The sequence below is a fragment of the Nanorana parkeri genome, unplaced genomic scaffold, assembly GCF_000935625.1.
Source record: "Nanorana parkeri isolate BGI_ZX_2015 unplaced genomic scaffold, ASM93562v1 scaffold543, whole genome shotgun sequence".
Lineage (NCBI taxonomy): Eukaryota > Metazoa > Chordata > Amphibia > Anura > Dicroglossidae > Nanorana > Nanorana parkeri.
The window spans coordinates 835,226-854,407 of record NW_017306811.1 but is presented as its reverse complement, the minus strand read 5'-3'; the positions used below and the strand labels follow the sequence as shown (position 1 = coordinate 854,407).

Here is a 19,182-nt window from a genome sequence, read left to right as displayed (position 1 = left end):
TGTATAAAGTGAGCAGTCCAAGGTCACAAGGAACTGACTTGAACAGGAGTTTTCCGAATGTTTTTCAAAGTCTTTGTTAGTCTGCATTTAACCACTAGACTCCATATACAGTTTTACCTAAGTATCAAATCTAGATTTGCTTTAGATATTACATGTGGTTACCAAGGGAACTGCCAATCCACAACACTCTGAACCATAACACAGCTAAATTAAAAGGGGGAAAAATTTCCCAGGTGTGCTGCTGTCAGTCCTTACGCATCACTTTTAGTGAGGATGTTTGCTGTCTGACCTACTGGGTCTTCGGGTGATCGTCACTTTCTTTAATGCATGGCTGTCTTTCTGTGTAAGAGTGATAACGAGCATATGGGTAATCCTGACAGGCCTGAGTTTAGCCGTCTGCCACTTCTGGCCTCTGCTAGCATAGACAGGAGGCACTGTATTCACACAGAAACACACTCTCTCTCTCTCCCTCTCCCTTGCTGCCTACAGCTGACTGGCAGCAGCCTTCCTAATGTAGTTTAATGGCTTGAGAAAGAAAGCCTGTGAGAAGATCTCTGTAGTATCTGACTGTGGTCAGACCATGACCTAACTCGCCATGAACTTGGAAGGTCTTGAAATGATAGCCGTTCTGATCGTGATTGTTCTGTTTGTGAAATTATTGGAACAATTTGGGCTTATTGAATCTGGTATTGAAGGTAAGGCAGTGATTCTTTTTCCAGAACTTTATAACTATGCATTGCTCTCATGTTTCTCTCATTAAAAAAAAAAAAAGAAAAGTTAGCTTATTTGTGTACCTTGTAGTGTATATGTGCAAGTGATTTGTACGTCTGAAGCACTTAGGCTCATCAAGCATTCATTTATAGTCCACCTTAATGTCATGCACTAGTCGTTGCTTTGAAAGTGTGTAAATACTTTGTGATAACAGAACGCCATGCAGGTGGCACCCATTAACGCAGTCGAAGAATGCTGATGTATAATGCATGTCAACTCTCAACCATTAACACAATAGAACCTTTGTTTCCATTGTGTTTAATAAAAGATGAAAAGAACTTAAGACACAGTGGGGTTTATTTAACAAAGAATTGCAAAGAGAAATGATCTACATTAACTCATCCCAACCAATCTGGTACCACATTCAGTTTAGAGAAGCCTAGTCAATGAAAGGTGACTGCTGACTGGTGGGTATGGGATGCTGTTCTTTACATATTGTTATGTTCTTTATTACAGTGATATTAAACTCAGGAGTTAAATCTTAAAAATACATTCTAGTACCTTCACTTTTAACAAAAATGTATCTTATTTTTGTATCACTCGGCTGTAGATCCTCAAATCATCTCATAATTCATACTGACACTGTCCTTTCTTCTAGAGGGTGGCCACTTTTGTTTCCCCATGGTCCCTGTGTGTGTTGTAAAGTAGCCACCGCTCCAAGCTCACTCCTGTGATGGACTACAATCTCAATACAAAATTAGTAAACTAAACATTAGATTGTAGTCTATCACCGGAGTGAGCTTGGAGCAGTGGCTACTTTACAACACACACAGGGACCATGGGGAAACAAAAGTGGCCACCCTCTAGAAGAAAGGACAGTGTCAGTATGAATTATGAGATGATTTGAGGATCTACAGCCGAGTGATACCCAAATAAGATACATGAGTTCAGTGTCACTTTAAATAACAGACATATGTATTAAAATGCAGGTTTATTTTTTAAGGACTATCTGCAAAGTGTGGCAACCTGTATCAGCCAGTGAGTAATTATCTTTCCTGAAGCTTTCAATGCATTAAAGTGGTAAAACTTGCTATGAGTTGCATTATTTTGAAATGTCACTGCTTATTTTTCCACTTCCATGTGAAATATGCCTAATAAAGAAACAGTTAAAAATTAAATATACAGCTTGTATTCATTTCCATAATAATATAGATCCTTTTAGCTGATATTTTGTATATGATATTTTAAAAAGGGTTTACACACAAGATTAGTAATCGCTTATCATACTCACAACTTGGTTGGAGAAGGGTTCTGTAATTCTTGCTTTGATGTTACCCCAACAGACTGCAATCTGATTGGCAGATCTGAGGATGTTTGAATGCCCGGGGCATGATATGCAATCTCTCATTTGTTGAAGCTGTGCCTTCCACAACTTGCCAGTCAAGTTCAGCGTGATCACATTACATGTCAGTGCTCTTGGTTCATTAATGTGAGAGATTTAACATTACCTGTGGAACTGTTTAATCACAGGCAGAAATCTCCAGTCTTGCAGCATACATGTCCATTGGAAGTAACAGAAGCGATTGTGTTTTCTGTGCTTGGATAATTGCTTTGGGAATATCCCACTTTAGATTTCACACTTTAAGTGTCAGACAACTGAGGTGCTTGTGTTTTATTTATCTTATGTTGTATTTAATTCTTCTCTCACTTCACAAATAGCAATTGCTTTGGGGGTTTCAGATAAGCAGAAAGCATTTTGTTTCCATGTTACTGAAAAGCTACAAGCCTTTACTGGTTTTTAATTACAGCTTGGAGTCAGTTGGCAGCATTGATCAGCAATGAGTGGGTTAATGTCTCTGACTTTTCAAACATTGAATGACTGCACGTATGAAGAAGGCTGAATTAGGTGTCACTTACATCAGTTACCTTGCGCAGAAAAGTGGAGTTTGCCAAAACTTACCTGAGGAAGCCAAAATCCTTTTGGGAGAATGTGTTGTGTACAGACAAAACAAAATTACAGCTTTTTGGTAAAGCCTGTCATTCTACTGTTTTCAGAAAAAGAAATGAGGCCTTTTAAATAAAAAAAAACATACAGTCCCTACAGTCACACATGGTGGCGGTTCACTGATGTTTTGGGGTTGCTTTGCTGCTTCAGGCACTGGATGTCTTGACTGTGTGCATGGCCTTATGAAATCTGAAGACTACCAAAGCATTCTGGGGTGGTCATGTGTCTTATAGCAGGACAATGACCCAAAGCACATGTCAAAAAGCACCCAGAAATGGTTTCAGACAAAGCACTTGAGTGTACTGGACTGGCCAGCAATGAGTCCAGATCTGAATCCCATAGAGCACCTGTGGAGAGATCTCAAAACAGCATTTGGGAAAAGGAACCCTTCCAATCTGGCGAAAGAAGAGTGCTCAAAAATTCCTGTAGAGAGGTGTAAGAAACTCATTGATGGTTACAGGAAGCCATTGATTTCAGTTATTTTTTCCAAGGGCTGTGCTACCAAATATGAATTGAGGGTGCCAATAATTTTGTCCAGTCCATTTCTGGAGTTATGCATAGAATGTGTCAGATTTGGCTTTTTTTCTCCACTTTTTTTGTGTCACACCAATACAAACAAAAGAAATACACATGAAAATGCCTAAACATTTGTAATTCCAACAATTTTCTGTGCGAAGTGGTGCACTATCTGACAGAAATGCAGGGGTGCCAATATTTTTGGCCATGACTATATATATGCAATTCCTCTCAGCCAGATTTAGCAGGCTTTTTGACTTTTTACAGTTTGGGATTACAGCTCTAACAATGTGCAACCTCCCTCTTATGCTCCCCAGTTTGTATGTGAAAAGTTGTGGTAAGTGCAAAGAGAGGATGTCTCTGGAACACAGTGGCCTACATTGTCACAGACACATATTTGGGATACTGGGAGCTACAGAAAGTATCATAATTATTATGAAACAAAGCTTTTGTTTCATAATAATGGCTAGTGAACCTGTGGGCAGGCTATAGACATTCCAGCTTTTACATAACAACAGTAAGCACTAATTGAGCTTCATAACAAGCCTCATTGAACTCTGTAGCTGCAAGCACTGTGGAGCAGTTCATCCTTAAAGTTCAAAGCAGAAATAATAAGTGTCATTTAGGGCTCGCTCTAGCCAGCCGCACTGAACGCACAGCTGCTGGCACATAACACTGTTTATTTTTTGGGGAAATTTTATTAAAAAGCTCACAAGTGACATTTAATTTAGTTTTTTCACCTCTGTGTGGCTTGCATTGCAAAACCCTTCACTGGTGGTGTGCGTTTTTCAACGCACACCACCGCAGTGCATTGGCGTGAACTGTCTTCACTGAAAACAAGAGTTTATGCCTTGTCTGTGTATTGAGACTGCACTGGGAAAGATTGCTAGTGCAACCACAATGAATATGGTGTAAACTAGCCCTTAAGTTACTCTCTCAGCAGCTCCATTCACACTACTCCCAGTTCCCAGCAATGGCTCAGTAGCCTTCACCCTTTAAAATATCTAATGTAAAGGTATTGCAGAGAGATAAGGTGCTGAGAGAGGAACTTGAATTACTTCAGTGCTTCAGCAGTAAAATATGCGAATTAATTACTGCATAGTACCTGCAGCTCTAGAGGTTGAGTGCTTTTTTAAAGCTCATCTAATACATGTTAAGGATATGTAAACACTTCAACATTTCTACCTTGGCCATTCGCTTAAAGACTCTGTCACTAAAACCAACATGTGAAATAAAGGGCTCCCTACAAAGAAAAAGTCAGATACTCAACTTTCCTGCTGCCCATGCCTCTGATCGCTGTTGTAGTAAGGAAATCATCAGTTGCAGAAGCTTTAAAAATTATCTTTGAGGAGTGTCAGATAGAAGAGATACATAGCCAGTACAGAAGCGATATATGGCCAGTGTAGAAGAGATGCGTGGCTAATTCAGAAGAGATATATGGCCAGTGTAGAAGAGATATATGGCCAGTGTAGAAGAGATATATGGCCAGTGTAGAAGAGATAAATGGCCATTACAGAAGAGATACATGGCTAGTGTAGAAGGGATAAATGGCCAGTGTAGAACGGATACATGACCAGTGCAGAAGAGATACATGGCCAATGCAGAAGAGATACATAGCCAGTTTAGCAGAGATGGATGGCCAGTGTAGAGGAGATAGATGGCCAATGTAGAAGGTATACATGGCCAGTGCAGAAGAGATACATCGCTAGTGCAGAAGAGATGTATGGCTAGTGCAAAAGAGATACATGTCCAGTGTAGAAGAGATTGATGGCCTGTGTAGAACCAGTGGTGGACCTAAGAAACAAAGGGCCCTGGTGCAAGATTTATCTTTGAGGGGTGGGGCCCTGGTGCAAGATATCTCGGGCCACAACCCCCCGCGCCCAAGTGGGGGCGGGGTGAGTGAATCCCACTGGCCTACTGCCCCCCTGGCTCTCCCCCGGGGTACAACGCACTCACCTGGCCCTTCCTTCTGGGATATTTCCTTCGCTGCCAGCCTTGGGTGGTCTGTACTCACACAAATTAGGCAGCTGCAAAGCCCCTGCGTGGGCCGAGACGGCCGTCTTATTTGCCTGACTACAGTGCAGCCTCTGCTTTGGGTCCCGATTGTTCAGTGCGGCCGGCCAGGTCCAGCAGAGGGGCTGAGGGAGGGAGCGATAATAATAAACGCAGAGTGCTGAGGTCAGTAATGTAACGCAGTGCGCAGGTCAGTAAACGCTGCTGGGTCCGGGCCTCCTCCACCTCCTCCCCTGTCAGTGGGCCCCCCCGGCCTTGGGGTGGCCGTACCGCCCCTGTGTAAATAAGATAAACAGCCTGTGCAGAAGAGATACATGACCAATGCAGAAGAGATACATGGCCTGTGCAGAGGAGATGCATGTCCAGTGTAGAAGAGATAGATGGCCAGTGTAGAAGGGATACATGGCCTGTCAAAAGAGATATATGGGCAGTGTAAAAAAGATAGATGGCCAGTGCAGAAGAGCACTGTGCCTGTGACAAGCTTCATTTATCTTCCTCATTTAGGAATTGGGAGGGAGAGGGGGGTAATTTAGGGTGTTTTGTCTACAGGTGTAGTGACACTTTATTTCTATAATGGCATATGTAGTCACCGGGAACATATAGCTATGGGAGACAGACAGCAGGACTATATTGGATTGACACTTGACAAGTGACACATAAATCAGGGTTTATAAATATGTAAATGGAAAGTATTATGTAAACATGGTGTTAATGCAAATAACTTGTATGACATGTAATCATCTATTTTTCCAGTTGGCTGCCGTGAATCTTATGAGGTAGTATGGAATAATGTTGTACGCCAGAACATACTAGCAGGGAGCGCTGTTTTTATTTTAATGAATACATACAGTGCAATGACAACTGCCACTAGTCAAATACCAAAAAGCAAAACAAAAATTCAATGAGTTATAATGGCCTTTACCTACTTCTAGAATATTTTCCACTTCTGTGTCCATTTCCATCTTTTTCCTAAGGGCTCATTTGTGGTGCTCAGGAACCCCGGCTTCTGCTCCAAGGGTACAGCTATTTCTGCAGCTATTCAGCTTCATTAACGTTGCCTGGAACCCGAGCTGTCTAAACTCCTTCCCCATTCAACACCAAAAGGGCTATTCACTCAGTGGCCTAAGGCAGCTGAGTGAATAATTTACGCAAAGTCAAGTGAGCCGAACGATGTTCGGCTAATCACTTCAGGCTTGTTTGGCTGATTCCAGCCGTACAACGCCTGAAATCAGCTGCACATCGGCTTCCTTTGGCTGGCTTCGGTTCTGAGTGCAGAAGGAGTTCGACTCAGCCAATCCAACATCTGGATCAGCTGAGCCGAACCTCCGGCAGGCTACTCGCTGCCGTTCGGCCTATTCTCATAGGGTCTGAACGGCAGATCACGGCTTGCTCCGCCCAGCTGTCAGTTGCGAAGTTGGCCGGCCGCTCGGCCCGCTTTGGGTTTCACTCCGGCATATGCCTTCGGCTCGACTGAGTCGCTCAGCCAGCTTTGGGAGCTGTATGGGCTCTAGTGAATAGCCCGTATATCAGCCCTTCAATTCTACTGAACCGAAGGGCTCAGGCGGCCGAAGGATCAGCCGGAGCTCCGGCTGATCCTTCGGCTTGCTTTGTGAATAACCCTTCAAGTGTATAAATGTATAACCCTTCAAGTGTATATGTCACTGCTGGCAGAGAGAAGAAAATGCAGATAGGATTGGTGTCACTCTCTCCTGTTCTGCGCCTAATAAAAACAATACACATTCTATACATTAATCTGATAACAAAAATTCTATCTGGTGATAGCAGCATCGGCCATCTCATCCAAAAATATGTTTTGCATTTTGCTGCTGAAACATTTTAGGTGTCTATGTTCATTCTACATAGTCACACAGTATGTGGGAATGTAGCCACACTAGACTACAGTAGAGATCAGACCAAGAGACATATAATTTACAACCTAAGCTTGTCAAGAGTGAGAGGTAGCAGCAGCAAGGCGCTGAGATGCGTGCATGTGATGGACTTTTGCACTTGCTTGTCACCGACTAGCTTGGGCTAGCGGCAGGCCACTGAGCTGTGTGAATGTGGTGGGTTTTTACAGTGGCTGATTACAGCAAGGCAATGGCAGACCATAGAGCTGTGTGTGCGTGATGGATTTTTACACTGGCTTATCACAGTTTGAGAGGTAGCAGCAGGGCACTGAGCTGTGTAGGTGTGGTAGATTTTTAAACTGGCTTGTCACTGAATGAGGGTTAGCGGCAGGCTGAGCTGTGAAAATGTGGTGAGATTTTATAGTGTCACAGAAAGGCAGCAGCAGGCCATAGAGCTGTGTGCGCATAATGGGTTTTTACACTAGCTGATCAAAGAGTGAGAGGCAGCAGCAGGGCACTGAGCTGTGTAAGTGTGGATTTATACGCTGGCTTTTCACAGAGTGAGAACTACTGGCAGGTCACTAACCTCTGTAACTGTGGTGGATTTTCACACTAGCTGATTACAGAGTGTGAGGCAGTGGCTGATCTATACACAGACCTAAGAAGGATCTGTTCACAGACTTGGCTGTTATATTATTTCTCTCTTGGTTAGAATTTTAGCTCAGGAAGTAGATCCAGAATTAGATGAAACCAGCCTTCTGGAGAGAAAGAAAGATGAAATCAATGACAGTAGGTGCACTGCGATCTTTATCATCGCGATCAGGTTTTCGTAGGATAATCAGCCAGTTGATGGGAAGTGAACAATCACAATTACTGTACAACTTGCCGAATTTCTTCGATCGGTCAGGCTAGAAAACCTTTTTGGAATTGTATGAAAATTGATGGATTAGTGGTGTTTTTGTATGGAAAAAATTGCAACATGAACACTGCAAACGAAAATACGTTCTGTCAATCGACGAAATTCGGCCAGTTAGTATTGCTAACAAACGATAATCGAAATCTACATTGGTCTGTGCAGGATGGGGTATTCGAGCGGAAATCGAACGGGTGTTTGATGACGTGTTGAAAGAAATCACACAATAATCGTAAGGTGTATGGGCAGCTTTAGAGAGACGTTCAGCATGTATGCACTTGAAATTAAATTTTTTTACAATGGACAATCGCTTAAATCATTTGTTCCAAATTTGCATATACTGTATGACGGAAACTTTTCTTTAAAGGCGAACTATGGGGTCAGGGCTTTTCCCCATAGTTCTCCTTAGGGTAACGGGAGGACACAAACTAGCGTCTTCCCGTTACCCTAAGCTCAGTATACCACGAGCTACAGCTCGCGGTATACTGATACGCCGGAGCGGATCCCGACATCGATGTCGAGATCCGCCCAGCTGTGTGAGTGACAGCTGGCTCTGCCTATCTAGAGGCAGAGCCAGCTGTACCCGCCCCCTCCCCCGTCCGATCCGCCAGTCAGCGCTGGCGGATCGGAGCGGGGAGGGGGGAATCCAGCCCCTCCCCTGTCACGGCAGAGAGCCGTGACAGGATCGAGAGGTGAGCGAACGCCGGTATGTGTTCGCTCACCTCCCGATCTACTAAGCCGACCTGTGACAGTCTCATTGTCACAGGTCGGCTAGAACTATGAGGTGAGTGAAAAGCACTTCCTCACCTCATAGTTCTCCTTTAATGAATTTCAGGTTTTTCATTGTTGCATAGTTGGGTCATTAGTAGTAATTGGATAGTAGTGCTTGTAAAATTTATATATATGCCGCCCTTCTCAGACTAGGCGACTAGGTAGCAAATTCCCTGGCAGAATATTGAGGGAATATTTATGAGGAATACAAATGCCAGCTGGTTGGACTGGAGAGGTCAGTATGACAGCAATTGGGCCACAGAAAACCATCACTTCTTCTTTACTCCGGCATTCTAATGATTGTACAGGGAGAACTGCAATGCATAACATGGAAATAAACATCATGGGATTGTTACAGCCTTTCATTAAACCCTGGGCATTATTTATTGGGGTTTGTGCAATTATTTATTGTAGGGCTGCTTTAATCACTTGAAGCCTGGGATGTTAAATCCCTTCCTGTCCAGGCCATATTTTAGTATTCAGCGCTGAGGTGCTTTGACTGACATTTATTCAGTCATGCAATTGAAATTAATTGTATATCAATTTTTTACTGAGAAAAACAAACAAACAAAAAAACAGGAATGTGGGCTTCCACCAGCCATGGCACAGGTCATGTGGTATCTGCCAATGGATTGGAAGAATAAGGTTCAGGCCCAGCCATCCAGGCCTGTCTGCTGAGGTTAGCTCTGGTAAGCACTTATTAGCAGGGACCACAAGAACCAGGGGGATCGTTGGATCCCACTTTTCCAGCAAATGTTTTTTTAAGACATATGAGCTTATTTACTTCTATTTTACAGATAGATTTTTACATGATTAAATTAAAGGTCTTATTAAAAAAGAATGTTTGGGTCAACTTTATTTTATTTTGTTTAATCATATAATTTTAAAGTAACAAACATGTATCTTATTTGTCTATCACTCGGCTGTGGATCCTCAAATCATCTCTGAATTGGTGCTGACACTGTCCTTCCTTCTGGAGGGTTACTACTTTTGTTCCCCATGGTCCCTGTGTGTGTTGTAAAATAGTCACCAATCCAAGCTCACTCCTATGACGGACTACAATCTTACATTTAGTTCACTAATTTGTATTAAGATTGTAGTCCATCACAGGAGTGAGCTGGAGCGGTGACTCCTTTACATCACACACAGGGACCATGGAGAACAAAAGTAGCCCCCCTCCAGAAGGAAGGACAGTGCCAGCACCAATTCAGAGATAATCTAGATAAATCCCATGCCAAATGTGTAACCTAGCAGCAACACTAGAATTAAAAGTAATAATGCAAATGACGATGTAAAGCAGTGTCACTCTTTAAAAATTGTAACCAAATGAAATATGTGCTAATAAAACACAAATGAACATTAAGATCATATCACAAATACCTCAACTGAGCCAAAGTAACAACCAAAGCGTGGAGAAAGGTCGGCTGAAGCCAGCCGATCTCCACGCAAATGACAGCTGGGCGGAGCCAGCTGTGATTTCATGGCTCAATCCGCCCAGTTGTAATGACAGATCAGCGCTGATGTTTCATTAAACAATAACAACAACAGTAGGCCTGGACCTGCTAGAAGACTGCCAATAGGAAACAGTTGGCTGTCACTGGTAGCTTTATCTTTTCTTTTCTTTAACCACTTGCTGACCAGGTGTTAAACCCCCTTCCTGTCCAGGCCATTTTTCAGTATTCAGCGCTGCAGTACTTTGACTGGCATTTATTCCATCATGCAACGCTGTTCTGAAATGAATTTTATACCATTTTTTGGGGACAGATAGAGCTTTCTTTTGGTGGTATTTAATCACCACTGGGGGTTTTTATTTTTTTCACTATACTAAGGAAAAATTACAGAAAATAAAAAAAAAACTGTTTCCCCTATATTAAATTATAAAACATTTATTATTACACAATTTTGTGGTAAAATTTAAAAGAAGGGGTCACGTCGGGTAAAAGGATACCAAACATGTCAAGCCGTAAAATTGTGCGCAAACGCACAACCTCAAAAAACTACAATAGCCAAAATTGGCCATAGGGGACGCTTTAAAAGCTTTTACCGCTCATCAGTTTAGTATTATCAGTGATTGATGGCCCCAGAATTATTGCTCTCACCCTGACGTTCGCAACGATATGTAACATTAATTCGTAATTGGGGACACAGTAAACATATTATGTCCTCAATTATTTAAAAACACTGAGCTATTACTGATCGCTGAGTGCTTGTACCCGCTCTCCATCCTGACTCTGTGTCACAGGAGTCTGAGTGGGCGGTGTGGGGAGGAGAGCTCATCTCCTCTGACAGCTGTTTCCGCCCCCACACCGTTCTCCTAATTTGCCACAGGAGGCTGAGCAGTGTGGGACAAGAGACACTGGCCGCTGACATAGTTCTCCTACCCCGCACCGCTCGACCTCCTGTGACAGCTTCTCTCCTCCCCACTGGAAGCTGTGCTGTGTCAGAGGGGACACAGAGCAGTGTTCAGCGGGGAGGAGAAAAACCAGGGATGCACCGCTTCTTCGGCCGAAAGTTGGCACTTTCTGCATTTTGCCAAAAGTGCCATTTCCAGCCGCTGTGGCTGAAATTTCGGTGCATCCCTACTTATTTCTCTTTTCTTCCCCAGTCTTCTAACAGTAACCATGTTAACTAAGGGCAGGTTACTAGATCTCCCTTTACTTACTGGAACTCTGTCACATGTGACTAGGACATGGGACCATCAGATCATCTCAGGGGAGGAAAATGCCTTTCCCTGAGATCTTGTGAGATTACAGATGAGATTTCCCAGCAATGCTCTGCTGATGTAACCTAAGATGCAACATTTTGGCACATTACATCATTTATGCCAGAAGTGGACCAGGAAGTGGATGAACTATTTGTAAGTAAATTAAAAACATGTTTGTTTAACTAATGAATGTAAGATGATTTTATATCAGCAGATCTGCATGCTGATGTGATTTTCAGTGAAAGGAGTCAAAGGTCCTCTTTAAGAACTTTCATGTGGCTTGTGTTGTGGGCCACATGATGTGACTATATATGATGCACCGTATACTTTTTGCAAAACCAAATAAACTTAAAATGATCGAATCATTCAAAAAGCATTTAGACACCTTCCTCAGAGACTGTAACATACAAGGGTACAGGTACTCTTAAAAACAAGATCACCCATGCACATGCACAGTCACACACATACATTGAACTTAATGGACCTGTGTCTTTATTCAACCCCAAATGCTATGTAACTATGTAAAATGTATTTAGTAGGGATGCACAGATACTTTTCGAGTACCAGTGCCGATACTTGGCATTTGCATGAGAACTACCAGGGTTGCAGCGGTTGCAGCTGGGACCGGGCTCTGGCACTCCACCACTGTCCTGAAATCATTACTCTGTATTGTTTTAGAAAAACTGTCACATGACAATAAACAAAAATGTATCAGTACTCGTACTTGTAAGTACTCGGCAAGTACCAGTACTCGTACTCGCAAAACTGGTATCTGTGCATCCCTTTATTTATATTTATAAAAACAAAATCGTACATTAAAACAGAGATGTACAAATCCCAGGAGCTCCGTGTGCTCCTTACAAATGACAGCTGCCTCCTAATTTTTGAATTTTTCTCTAGTCTAGTCTTGGAGCTCAAAAGTATCGGTACATGTACTCGCACTTGTACCGACTACTGTACTTGGTATCTGTGCAACCCTAGTATTTAGTAATTAAATTATAATTGAATATGTAATTAATAATGTAAAACTACAAGTACACAAACAAGACTTTTAGTGTACAAGTTTTATACAATATTTATATTATATGATAAAAATTTACAATGATAACATTTAGTATACAAGTTTTGTACAATTTTTCAGCACCACCCTAAAACGAACCTGTCACCTCCAATGTGCTATCACATAGGGCGCTTGTGAGCCCCCCTATGTGATAGCAATAGAGTTAATTTAAAAATAAATAAAAAGTAAAAAAAAAAATGACAATAAATAAAATATATTTAAGAATAACATTACATTTTTTTTAACTCCCCTGTCCCTGCAAATGCTTGCATACTAATGCAAACATGCCTCGGGTGCTCCTACATACGAAAAAGATGATTGCGCCACACATGTTAGAAGGGGCTGACTGGCAACTTTTAGACCACGGGGAAAGTACAACACAGAGGCCCATGGTGCAGTGACTTGTCCCACTTTGCCTCTTCCCCCGCCCCCACTTGCCACTTTTGCCATCCATGTAACAGTAGTGTGGATGGTCGGGTGAGGACTCAGTAGGAAGTCCATGAAAGGGGTGACTGGCTGGGGGATGGTACTCTCCTCCCACTGGTACTCTCCTCCCCTAAATGGTCTTGGCCTAACTCTGCTTCATGTCCGCTGCTCAGACTCTCTCACCCACTGTGGGCCACCGGACTTCTAGGCTGTGAGCTGTTGGGTGGATAGCGGGAGGAGCCAGACAGTGTCAAAGTCAGTGTTCTATCATTTTTCTCAATCGCGTCACTTACGATGGTGCCGTGTCATTCGAATCAGCTGTTTTCATGACCCCCTTTCTTCATGCACACCTAGAAGTAACGCGGTAGATACATTTCTGGGTTGAGGACAATTATAGTACACCAGTAGCGGCAGGATACCTGGTCAGTGCGGTACACGACCGCTGCCACCCTGATAGTTTTGCCACTGACTCCAAGCTGTAGAGCAGGGGTAGCCAAACGGCCCTCCAGCTGTGGTGGAACTACAATTCCCATGAGGCATTGCGAGATTCTCACAGCCACAGGCATGATTCCCGAAGAGATGCATCATGGGATTTGTAGTTCCACCATATCTGGAGGGCCGGAGTTTGGCTACCCCTGCTGTAGAGGCACTACAAATCTCAGCACATTATATAGCAAAGTAGATTAATACCTTCAGCTATAGAGGACTACAATTCCGAGCAATACATTATACAGCAATGTAGAATAATACCAACAGCTCTAGAGCACTACAAATCCCAGCAACACATTATACAGCAGTGCAGAATAATAGTATATTCATTTGTTCATTTGCCACATACTCTTTGCTGCTGCTCTGTGCCGGGGTGTCAGTCTGATGTCTTAGTCAGAGGGTCTCAGGAGGGGTGTGGAGGGTATCAGAAGGGGTGTGGAGGGTCTCAGAAGGGGTTGGGAGGGTCTCAGCAGGGGGAGATGTGCGGGCAAGAGAAGAGCTGTAAGCAGGCACCATGTGGTTCTCCAGAAGGCTGCTGCGTAGTCCCCAGCAAACGTAGGACCTAACACAGCCAAATCAATTTGAAAAATTAAAGCACCGATATCGTTTTTTAGTATCAGAAAATTTTCACCAATACTGGTTTCAGGGCATCGCTGGTCTGAAGGCCTTTGTAGGTGTCAGAAATCATGTGTAATAACTAGGGATGCACCGATATATCGGCCGCCGAAACATATCGGCCGAAAATTGCACTTTTTGGCCCAAAGTGCCATTTTCCTTCCGATACATCGGCGCATCCGTGATTTCTTTCCTCCCCGCTGGGCGTTGCTCTGTGTCCTAGCGTGGAGCAGAGAAAGTGACAGCCGGCCGAGCTCTGCGGGTACAAGAGCGCTGTGAGCGGTCGGTGTCTCTCCTCCCACACCGCTATCACAGTGCGGCAGAGACAGCGCTGTCACAGGAGGCTGGACTCTCCTCTCGCACTGCTCACTCAGCCTCCTGTGACAGCGTGTCAGAGAAGAGAGTGTTTGTAGATAATTGAGGATATGGTATGATTACTATATCTTCAATTATGAATGAATGGTAGAGATCTACATCACCCCCATTCATTCATAATTGTAGTTATAGTTATCATACTATATTCTCAAGTTATCAATGAACAGGAACACTCATAGAGGATTCCTGTTCATTGATAACAGGGGATACAGAAAAAGAGGATGAGGACTCTGTGTTCTCAATCTCTTTTTCTTTTTTAAAACGGAAATATCAGGGGTCTGTTTAGACCCCTAATATTTCCCCGAAGCCCCTAAAAGTAAAGTAAAAAATAAATAAAAATAAAATATTTAAACATTTTTAAAAAATTCAAATAAAAACATTTTTGGTTTCGGCCTGACAATTTTTTCTATTTCAGTTTCTTTTCGGTTTTTACATTTTTTATTTCGGTGCACCTCTAGTAATAACACTAGCTAGGACTCATGCATGCCCAAACTTGCTCCGCTCCCTTTCTGCTTTTTCTGTGAAGCGTTTATAAACAGTGTGCAGGGGTCAGTGGTGTCATGCAGGGTATAGAAGTCAGTGTTGTAACACAGAGTGTAGAGGTTAGTGGTGTCATGTAGAGGTCAGCAATTTAATGCACAGTACAGAAGTCAGTGGTGTAATGCAGTGTGCAGTGGTCAGCGTTGTGACACACAGTGCAGAGGTTAGCAGTGTAACACAGAGTGTAGTGGTCAGTGGTTTAACGCAAAATGCAGAAAACAGCACTGTAACAGGTCAGTGGTAAAACGCACAGTACAGAGTTCAGCAGTGCGATGCATAGTACAGAGGCCAGCGGTGTAATGCAGAGTACAGAGGTCAGTGGTATGATGCACAATAAAGAGGTCAGCAATAACGCACAGTACAGCGGTCAGCGGTGTGACGCACAGTGCAGAGATCAGTGGTGTAATGTAGAGATCAGTATGTACGCAGTGCAGAAGTCAGTGGTGTAAAGTAGAGGTCAATATGTAACGCAGTGCAGAGGTCAGTGGTGTAATGTAGAGGTCAGTATGTAATGCAGTGCAGAGGACAGCAGTGTAATGTAGAGGTCAATATGTGTGCAGAGGACAGCAGTGTAATGTAGAGATCAGTATGTAACGCAGCGCAGAGTTCAGCGGTGTAATGTAGAGGTCAGTATGTATGCAGTGCAGAGGTCACCAGTGTAATGTAGAGGTCAGCAGTGTAATAAAGAGGTCAGTATGTAACACAGTGCAGAGGACAGCGGTGTAATATAGAGATCAGAGGCCACTATGTACGCAGTGCAGGTTAGCGTTATGACATAGAGGTCACTATGTACACAGTGCAGAGGTTAGCGGTATAATATAGAGGTCAGGATGTACGCAGTGCAGAGGCCAGCGGTGTAATGTGGAGGTCAGTGTGTAACACAGTGCAGAGGTCAGTGGTGTAATGTAGAGGTCAGTATGTAACAGTGCAGTGGTCAGTATGTAACACAGTGCAGAGGTCAGCAGTGTTATGTAGAGGTCAGTATGTATGCAGTGCAGAGGCCAGCAGTGTAATGTAGAGGTCAGTATGTACACAGTGCAGAGGTCAGAAGTGTAATGTAGAGGCCAGTATGTATACAGTGCAGAGGTCAGCTGTGTAATGTGGAGGTCAGTGGTCAGTATGTATGCAGTGCAGAGGCCAGCGGTGTAATGTAGAGGTCAGCGGTCAGTATGTACGCAGTGCAGAGGTCACGCAGAAAGAACAGGCACTTACAGTGGTACTTTTCCTTCCTTCTTCAGGTGCTTTGCCCTCTTCCTCTCCTGTGCAGTGAAGTTGCCTGCATGTCCTAAAACGATGCCTTCAGTCACCTCGTGGTGTCTCTTGCCTTTTGGTCCAGCGCAGCATAACTATGCTGCCAGCCAATCGTGTGCAGTCTCCCTCCCAGCCTATAGCAGCCGAAAGGGGAGGGAGCTGCCACCCGTGGCCGCCGAGGAGCCCGATCGCTGCACGGGCATCAAAGACTTCTTCTCCTCCTGTAAAAATGGTCCCCGTTGGCGCCGCTGCAGCGGCAATCACTTCTTTTATCTATCCACTTTCGGCCGCCGCAGCATAGCGGCCGAGTGGGGAGAGATAAAAAAGAGTGATTATCGCTGCACCGGTGGGGGCCGTTTTTTAAGGCATCAAAGAGGCCCGGGGGCAACTGCCACCCTGCCCCCGGCCCAGTCTGCTCCTGCATGTTAGACATTGTCACATGTGCCAGAGTGAGACCAATAATTCTGGGGCCAATATTCATGGATAACGTGACAGGCTTTTAAAGTTTTGCCTGTTGGAACGATTTAGGGTACCATATTTTGTTGCCATGTCACGGGTGAGCACAATTTAAGCTTACCATGTTGGGTATCTATTTTCTGGGCACAACCTCATCTTTTATTTAAAAAAAAGTGCACTAAAATGAATTTAACAGTGAACTATGAGGTAACCTTTTTATCCCATAGTTCTCTTTAGGGTCACGCCCTCCCGTGATCCAAAGGTCATGCGAGCTATTGCTCGCTTTACACTAAGAGCGCCGCAGCTGGGATGGATCCCGACAATACTGTTGAGTTCCACCCAGCTGGCTGATTGACTGTGGGCTGTGCCTATCTAGAGGCAGAACCAGATGTGCCCGCCTCTTTTCCCATCCATCTATCCAGTCAGCACTGGAGGATCGGAGAGGGAAGGGGGGAATCCCTGCGGGGAGCGGTGACAGTCATCGATCTCTGCAGGGAGATGATCGGAAAGTGAGAGAGCGGCGGTATGTGTTCGCTCACTTTGCGATCAATAGAGCCGACGTGTGACAGTTTCAATGTCACACGTCAGCTCTAACTATGTAGGATGAGTGGAAAATGGAAATCACTCACCTCAGAGTTCTCCTTTAAGTGTATTTGTTACTGAAATGTTGGGCTTGATAAAGAGTTGCGCTAATAGTACACAACATAAAGCTTTGCAGCTGCCACCGTTTTATTCTACAGGGTCTGTGCTTCCAGGAAGTATATAACTCTGGCTCTGGGGGTTTAAATAATTTTCAGGCCTAAAGTGTGGATGAAAAAGTGTGCAAACAATGCGTTAAACAAGGTTTGGTTTGTTGCCAGGGTCATCGCCTCTGATTTTGTGCTCATATTCAGTTTAAAGGCATCAGCCCCTATGTGTCTTTTTGCATTTGATGAAGAGTTCCTTCTGCTGTCTTAACACTCTCTTCTGTTCTAAATTGTGAGAATAATCAAATGCTCTTCAAACAGGAGGAAGACTCCACAGTCCATTGGACAATTTGTACACTCCTTGTGTTTCAGAGCGTCTTTTTACAAACAAAGGCTTCTTCAGAGTAGTTTCTTTATGATAAGCCAGGCCATTTCATTGAAGCTTTTTTTTTACTATAATCCATTAGGAAATCAATTCTAACTGAATCGTGCAATAGAGCAGCTTTGCAAATTGAACCCTCTTCCCCACATTTAACACAATTACTCTCCGCCTGTCATCTCATGCAGCCTGCCTGACTAGGAAATAAGTTAAATGTATCAGCTCAACACCTGAGGAAAAAGTTACATTGCGGTATCATGTCCTGATGAGAATTTTTATGAAAAGAAATCATCCATCGATCTTCACAGAAAACAAACCAGGAAACCAGAAATACCCAGAATACTGATCTAAAGAGGAATACATATCTGCTATACAAATAAAGCTTGTGCATTACATTGCCCTGGAGCTCGACAGGTCACTGGACCAAAGGTTAACATTACAGTAGACCTAAACCCTAACTAGACTATTTCATTGGCTAAAGTTCTGTGTTTTATTAGCAACTGCCATGATTTCTTCTTGTAGAAGATACTACTTTACCTATTTTCATCCTTTGTTGCATCTTGGTGCTGCTGTGCATTCATTTCCCAGGGTAAGTTTACTGATGATGACAACGGTGAGAGTCAATATGGCCGCTCAGCCCCCATTCACAATTGAGCATTTCCAGGCCAAATTTTTTTTGCACACAAACACATTTGTTTCCAAGCTTTAGGCATTTGTGTTTTGACTCAAGGAAAGCAGTATTGTCTGTGACTTCTTATGCTGTTGTCCTTGTATCTCAGGGGTGGGCAATTCATTTTCTAAAGGGGCCACATGAGAAACTGGGAATGTTGTGGAGGGCCAAATCAATAGGCTGAACTTAACACTGCTCAATATTAACGCTATGGCATTATAAAAAAAAAGAGTAACTGATATGGTTTTGATAATGTGCCCCCTACACTGTTTGCCTCCTTTAGAGTGCCCCTTTATATTATTGCCCCTCCATACCTTAGTTTACTACTTTAGTAGCGGGTCAGGGGCATGAGCCGGGACGTGGAGCAGGCTGCAGGAGAGGATGGAAGAAGATTCTCTTCTGTCTTCCTGTAATGCTATGGGCAGAGAACACATTTGACATCACTTGTTGCTAGGACTGCTGGCAGTCCTAGCAACCAATGACTGCAGAGGAGGTGGACACCTAATGTCATTGGTTGCTAGGACACCAGCGATCCTAGCAACCAGTGACTGAAGAGGAGTGGGACCTGTGCTGGGCTGTGGCTAGCAGTGAATGCACCGGCCTTGGAGGCCAGTGCATCCATTGTCAGCCAGCCATAACCTAGCCCTGGTCGGCTATCATGGTCCGGACACAACCGTCACTCGGTTTTACTCTTGTAGTTTGTAAAAATATGAAATATAGAGAGGTCATGCAAATCCGCATGTTACAAATTATAT

General features: G+C 43.6%; 1 protein-coding gene across 4 annotated transcripts in view; it reads left to right on the top strand.

Annotated features, from left to right (window-relative positions):
* KCNIP4 (potassium voltage-gated channel interacting protein 4) overlaps window positions 1-19,182 on the top strand; it is a 478,128-nt gene that overhangs the window by 194,291 nt on the left and 264,655 nt on the right. The window contains exon 1 of one of the 4 annotated variants that reach the window (XM_018561752.1): window positions 462-695. The exons of the other annotated variants lie outside the window; for them this stretch is intronic. Within the exon in view, the coding sequence (XP_018417254.1) occupies window positions 596-695 (100 nt within the window). The 5' untranslated portion in view covers window positions 462-595. Of the gene's footprint in view, window positions 1-461; window positions 696-19,182 lie in introns of those variants that run through there. 4 annotated transcript variants of the gene reach the window in all.